The sequence below is a fragment of the Diplotaxodon limnothrissa genome, linkage group LG8 (assembly GCF_057381915.1).
Source record: "Diplotaxodon limnothrissa isolate DT_005_m linkage group LG8, D_limnothrissa_male_GT1.1, whole genome shotgun sequence".
NCBI lineage: Eukaryota > Metazoa > Chordata > Actinopteri > Cichliformes > Cichlidae > Diplotaxodon > Diplotaxodon limnothrissa.
The window spans coordinates 10543952-10551091 of record NC_140603.1 but is presented as its reverse complement, the minus strand read 5'-3'; the positions used below and the strand labels follow the sequence as shown (position 1 = coordinate 10551091).

Genomic DNA, 7140 nt, shown 5'->3' with positions numbered 1-7140 from the left:
TTCACACTGCAGACAAAGCAGGCACCTACTCCAGTCTTGGAACCACTTTTCTTCCAACCCCCACAGCAGTGGAAGACACATCAGTGACCTTTTTACACTCTCATGTGAATGTATACCTGAGCAGTGACGTCTCTAACCGATGTTGAGACTTGCTAGAATATGAATGTGCCAACTGTTCATGGATCGAGCGTGAAAGCTTCCGCTGACTGAAATGTTAGGATACTTTTTACAGAATGAAATATCCGTTTAGGTTAATGTACTTTTGTTTGGCTTTTAAGTTATGTGAACGTCATGTTCAACATCTGCCTTGTATTCTGTTAATATTAAATCATAAATGTTGGCTGACTTTGGACCTCACATCAACTTATGCCAAGAAAACAAGACAATATTTAAGATGTTTACACTGAAATTTCACTCGTGTCTGTCTGAATATCGTCACCTCAAAACGGAAACACGTCAACCCAGAAATATCAAAACCTTGTTTTATTTTAAGGCGGCGAGATAAATGAAATCAGAGCACAGCTCCAACACTATCACAGCTGGATGTCTGTTTCTATGGCAACTGCAGAGCCTCCAAAACCATCATGAGGTTGCCGATATGAAAATGTGGCTTTAGGGGAGGAAAAAAAAATTAAATGACAGAATAATATTTCAGTGTCTGAGTCACATATTTCAAGGCTGAATAACCAAACAAGGCACACAACCACATCTGTGTTTAAAGTTCTCTGAAATCAAGAGCTGTGTAGTTGGTTTTTCACTCGTCTTTGGCACCAAGAAATGAGTTCAGGTCAGTGGCTCCCAGTAAAGCCAGGGGATGGTTTTTGAAACACATGTAGAGTAGTTGGTATTAAAAACTTACAAATAACAATTATTTACATACTAACACAACACTTCTTAAACAATGTTTTCACGATTTGCCTCCCACAGCTATCTTCTGTTATTTTGAAGACGCCGATCCTTAAACAGAGCTGGAGATTGATACAGTCTCAGCTGCTAATGGTGCCGTGTTTTGCACTTTTATCACTAATTTATAAAAAGCACATAAAGGTGGAACGCTCTCTTTTACAAGCTAAAGTCAGATTGAGGGGAAATGTGCAAGTCTGTTTTACAGCATGAACTGAGAAGAAGAGTCTGCTGTAAACGGTCTGCCGACATGACTTTCAGGTCTTCACTTAATAACGATAAAATAGGTTTTTTAACGTGCTGTACTGTATGCAACACATAGCACCATTAACAAGCTTTAACTTCGGCTCCTGTGATGGTGCCAAACCACACCATGTAACAGAATCCCACAACATTTCATCACCTCTTCAATAAAAGTTGTGTGAACGAGGCGTTACTGAGATGCTGACCAGCAGCATCCATGAATCAGATCAGTCGACAGCTCTGCAGTCACAGCTTAGTCTCACTGTACAATGCTGGAAAAGTGACAGTTGGATCTAAGAAGTTGAGACACTCCTGTGTTTCTCCACTTTTATCAGTGCTGATACAGACACAGCAAAAGGCTGCTGATCTGTGTAACCAGTCTTTTCTTCTTTGCTGGTTATAAATGCAGGTTTGAAGTTTTTTTTTGTTTTTTTAAATATGGTACGACATTAAAAAGCTGAAAGTCAGATGGCCATGGGGTCTCTCCTGGCGAAGGTGCAGTCCCACACGATGCCGTCTCCGCAGGGAAGATGGCTGGAGGGTAAGAGGACCCGTGTGAGCCAGTGACTGAGGAACAGAAGAACAGATGGGATGAAATGTGACTGAAAACAATGAAGGATGACAAAGCTGTGATCTTTTAAAGGGGACACAACTGATCATTTCAAAAATCATACATACAACAGTGGTAATTTGTGTCCCTGCTTTTCAGTAAGCACAACACTGAAAGAAACCTGCCAGCTGGCTTTGCATGAAAACCATCAAATGTGTCAATTTAATATAAAAATATTTTCCTATTCTTTTCCTTTATGCAGTTAGAAAAACAGGTGGAATAATAGTTTGTATTGAGCACATGATCCCAGCTATGACTAATAAGAACCTCTCTCTAGATGGAATACTTGCACATATTCATCAAAAGCTGAAGCAGTGACGGAGCTCACCTCCTCTTCTGCACACCAAACAGTAGCTTCAAGTTGTTCATTTTACCGCGATGATATGGATTTCGGAACACCTGATTAGGAAAAGAAGAAAACAGGATTTTCAGAGACCCTCGATGAGTTTGAATTTTGTTCCTATGCAGGATTCATGTCTGGTGAACTTTAACTGGTTTGTCCAATAAAAGACTAAACTTTTGCTCATATATAGCAACTGACTCTGCACAGGAGTGCACGTACCTTTCCTTTCTCCTTTAATCTTCTGGCTTCTTTGCGGTTGATGTGCCGCTCTATGCTGGTTTCTCCTCTGCTGATAAGCATGGCGTGCCACAGGGTGAGTCCACCCAGAGCGACTGCCACAGAGCTGCAGGGAAGAGGGAGAAGGGGCATATTACAATTTGCACTATACAAGTGGCATTATGGACTTTTTGAAAAGGTAAAGTGTCTCACACCTGGTCAGCACCCAGAGGAAGATGATGCTCTTATGAGCAGTGGTTTCTCTAAAACTGTAGTCCGGAGGAGGGGTCTGATAGTAGGTCTGAGGTGGACAGGAAGGACAGTTAGTAGTGTCCAAAGTTTGTATTTTGTGCTGAACTGCTCCTTTAACGTTACTATCCAAAGCCTACAGTTTTGTTTACCAGCTGGCACAGTCTTTAATCAGAGTAATTTTGCAAATCATGCTTTACTGACAGATGCAAATTATTTCCTCATAGCTCCTCACCCAAACTGTGCAGAGGGGTAGTGTTAATAATACCTAGAAAAACCTGCTTAAAGGAATATGTCGTGTCAGAATGGATCTCAGTTGAACTGGAACAATGAGATGCAGCTACTATGACGAAAACGCCACCCAAACATATAGATGGTTGAATCTTTCCTTATCGAGCCTTACCTCTACAGCGTCGTAGGCATCCAGAAACAAGTTCCTGCTGCTGATGCTGCAGTAGATACAGCCCATGGTCATGTAGACGCAGAAGGAGAAGAAGTAGCGATGGTTGAAATGTCCCACGCAGTTATTCAACCAGGCTGGAAAGAGCTCAGTTCAATACGTGTAACAAGCGGGAACACCAGGAGACACCAAAACAAAAAGTGAACAGAATAAAAGTCATTTTCATGAGTTTTTCCTCGCTCAAAGGATACGACAGTGGTGGTCCATCTTCAAAACACACCTGCAATATAGCAAACATTTTAATATGATAAAAGAAAACAAACATATAAAACACGCCAACTCTCCACATTGGAACTACGTGAAGAACTTACACGTTGCAGATGCTGCAGTGGTGTGTCCTCGGTGGTTTGGGAGTGATGCATTTCTTACAGATGGACACAGAAGGGAAGGGACTTTTGTCCTAAAATAGAAAAAAAAAATGCAGCTTGACAAAAGCTCTTCTGTCATCTTCAGAAAATACCACAGCCTGTACATAAAAGATGGAATGATGGACCGCTGGGTCTGAGAAGTGACACATAAACCTGCATTCTTTCTAACGACCATCAGGGGCAGTTCCTCTGCTTTTAAAAAGTCCAATTGTATAAGTGTTTATAAAAAAAACACTTTACCTACTTCTCACTTGATTTATGACCTTAGTAAATTATTTCACAGGTTTGATGTCTTTTGTTACAATGTTATGTTTTGTGAAAAGGTTTTTGCCTTTTCTGATTTCTACATTTTTTGACTATTTGAATATTTCAGATGAAACTAATTTTAATATTAGACAAAGGTAACCTGAGTAAATACAAAACGCTGTATTTAAAGTCAAGATTTCATTCATTAAGGAAAAAAAAAAGGTCACTCCAAGAGTGCAGCAACGGCTCATCCAGGAGGTCACAAAAGAATCAGAACAACATCTAAAGCAGACTTCAACTTGTCTCGGTTAACCCTTTAAGACCTACCATAGAACCAAGTCCGCCAGAGCTTATATTATATTTTTACATGTTGTGGAGCCATTTTTGGGAGCGTTTCAAGTTGCTATACATCAATACAACCATTATAGCCCAAATTTTAATAATATGTATGCATTAAGTGCATAGTAATTACATAAATTACAAAAAAGTGCAATAAACTACAAAAAAAATTGAAAATCGTTTTGGTTTTTTTAACATATATTTCTAGTTAGAGAAACTTAAGAGGTTTATCCCTCAAAACTGTAAATACAAAAAAGTTGCACAAAATAGTTTCCCACCACAGGAAATTTATTTTGGATGTCTTCATAGTTTTATTTTTGAAATACACCAATTTTTATTTACTACAGGAAAAACGAAAATAAATATTATAATGCAAATTTGCAAAAAAACAGCATATGCATCAAAATAAACTATTTCCAGCAGTGCAATATGACTTCTAAGCATCCCAGAAACGACACAGAAAGTCATAAAGTCAAACATAACTTTTAAAACACCAGTATAGGCTGATGGGGCCCTGAAGGTGAAAAACTACATTTCCGAGAAAATGACGTCACTTCCGGTTTCGGGCAGGTAATGGCGGACGTGCGATAGTTTGCGCTGATGATCTATTCTAACATAGGAAGTGTTACGAACAGCTGATCGGATCGGTAAAGCGTGTTTCTGGAATATTGTGTTTTTATTGCTGCAAGTGGTTTTTATGCCATTTTTGCAAAGCTATATGTGGAAGGAAACTGTGACCTAGGACAAGCTGATGGCATAAGATGTAAGTACAACTCCTCTGGTTTCATGTGCAAAAAAAATTATTGCGCGAGCTTACCTGGTTGCAGTTCTACCGGGATTTAAAAATAGCTACGCAAAACAGAGCGTGCCCGCTCTGACCAGCTTTAAAGGGTTAAAGTCAGACTTCATGATACAACAATAAGAAAGAGATTGGGCAAAAATGGCCTCCACGGGAGAGATCCAAGGAGAAAACCACTGCTGATCAAAAAGAACACAAAGGCCAGTCTCATATTTGCCAAAAAACATCTTAATGATCCCCAAGTCTTTTGGGCAAATACTCTGATGAGACAAAAGGTTACATCTGACGTAAAACTAACACAGAATTTCTAACCATCAGTTAATGGCCTGAAGCTCAAGAACACATGGGTATGCAGCAGAACAATGGTAAACACACCAGCAAGTCAACCTTCGAAAGGCTCAAAAAGACAAACTGAAGGTTTTGGAGCGGCCAAGTTAAAGTTTGGACTTCAATCCAATCGAGACGCTTTAGCATGACCTTAGCATGACCTTAAACCGACCGTTCGTGCTCAAAACCTGTCCAGTGTGACTGAATCAAAAGAATTCCTCCACAGCCATTAGAAAGCCACATAGCCAATTATCACAAATGCTTGACTGCAATTCTTGCTACAAAGGGTGGCACAACCAGTTATTAGGTTTACGAGGCAACTACCTTTCCACACAGGGGCAGGTAAGTTTGGATAACTTCTGCCTAATTAAATAAAATCATTAAAAAAAAATTCATTTTCTTGGGTTATGTAACATATAAACATGTAAGTGTGACAAATATGCAAAAAAAAAAAAACCCTAAGAAATCAGAAATACTTTTGTATGTAGATTTTTACTTTATGATTTTATGATTTGTTAATATTCAAAAAGTAATTCAATTACAGTCTTTGAAATATAATCACCCTATCTCAAAAAATACCTACAAACCAACGCATAAACCAAAAAAGAAATGTTTTAAATGTTAAAAAGTATTCACATTTGTACTTAAAAAAATGTAAAAATCAATGATGGCAGCAGAATAAGTCACTATGTCAGCCTCTGAGGAGTGTGACTCCTACCTTTGGTGGGTGTCCTGGAGAGGTGGTGGTCGCTTTGTAATAATGGAACACCACCATAATGAGAAGCCAGTGGCCACAACAGAGGTGCCACACAATCCAGTGTGCAGGGTAAGTGCTGACGATCATGGGAAGGACAAACAGGTAGACAATGACCACAACTGAGGATGTCAGCAAGACGACAAGACAGACAAACACCTGGGAGGGTAAGAGAAGGAAAAATGATTAAGGAAAGCAGCAGCAGGCGTGGGAATCAAGAGAGGAGGGAAGTGAGCTTACCACTCCAAACCAGTGGGTCACGTTGTCCACAATCCAATAAACGGGTTCAAAAGCACAGTCCAGCAGAGTGTCTGAGTTGGTGAGGCTGTTGAAGTACAGCGACTTGAGCAGGAGCTTGCTGTAACGCCACACCTCTGACAACCTGCCGCCGATCCCCGCTTTGGTACCCCCGCCTTGGCCCCCCCTCTGCGTGCGGCACAGCCAGCACCAGCGCAGCGCCAGTCGCATGGCTCGGGAGAGCTGCCACCTCCAGCTGCTGCTCACACGCATGCCACCACCGCCACTGCCTCCTCTCCTACACACTCTGCCTTCTAAACACACGCAGACACACAGACACACAGACCAGCAGTTAGAAACACAGGCCGCATAAAACAGCAGCTCCTCGTAACGCAGCCTGACAGATGCGGAGCTTTCCATCGTCACCGAGTGCTTGTTGAGAGCTCCCAGTGTATCTGAGAAGGCAGGCAACAGGAAGACTAGTGAGCTTTATAGAGGACAAGGGATCCCTTTCCCAGAAAGTGTTCCCTTTCCCTAGAAAACACTGAAGTTACTCAAGTACAGTAACAGCATCTCCTGTGTGACATATGCCCATCAAAGCACACAAGGACAAGGGCTATCAGGTAAGGAGTTACGCCCATCAGCCCCTACAAATAAACTTCTCCTCTTAATAATTGAAGGCAAATCTTCATCTGCAGGCCAAAAACCTATTGGGGACTCTCAGGGGAGATGCAGATTGGTAACCTTATAAGAGGGAAACGCAAATGGACGTCTTAAGGAAAATAAAGTGGCCACCTGATCCTGGAGCATCGGGTCATGAAAGTGAGTATTGGTTACACAGATAAGACTTGTTCAGGTTCTCCAAAACAGGATGGCATTAATAATGAGAGCGCATCTCTCATTATTTACATTTAAAAGAAGATGAAAATAAGACGGGACATCCAGCAACAGGTGACATGTACAGATCTGTCAAGTTTAACATAATCGCATAAGTCAGGGACTACATGTAACATACAGAAACATTAGACAAATTCTTGTTGAGAGGG

General features: G+C 40.9%; 1 protein-coding gene across 1 annotated transcript; it reads right to left on the bottom strand.

The window, feature by feature from the left end:
• Positions 1 to 499: 499 nt before the first annotated feature.
• Positions 500 to 6514, bottom strand: zdhhc16b (zDHHC palmitoyltransferase 16b). The gene is made up of 9 exons (XM_085360455.1): positions 6098 to 6514; positions 5822 to 6016; positions 3336 to 3424; positions 3216 to 3244; positions 2968 to 3101; positions 2531 to 2616; positions 2319 to 2442; positions 2085 to 2155; positions 500 to 1713 (listed from the first exon to the last, which is right to left on the bottom strand). The coding sequence occupies exons 1-9, from the start codon at positions 6512 to 6514 to the stop codon at positions 1611 to 1613; spliced, it is 1248 nt and encodes a 415-aa protein (XP_085216581.1). The 3' UTR covers positions 500 to 1610.
• Between the last annotated feature and the right edge of the window lie 626 nt (positions 6515 to 7140).

Bases quoted from the DNA above. Each gene is read 5' to 3' on its own strand.
- zdhhc16b (XM_085360455.1), bottom strand. From the start codon at position 6,514: ATGGAAAGCTCCGCATCTGTCAGGCTGCGTTACGAGGAGCTGCTGTTT. The intron at 6,017-6,097 runs GTAAGCTCACTT...TTACCCTCCCAG, and splicing joins TGACCCACTGGTTTGGAGTG to GTGTTTGTCTGTCTTGTCGT. The intron at 1,714-2,084 runs GTGAGCTCCGTC...TCTGTTCCTCAG, and splicing joins TTTGGTGTGCAGAAGAGGAG to TCACTGGCTCACACGGGTCC.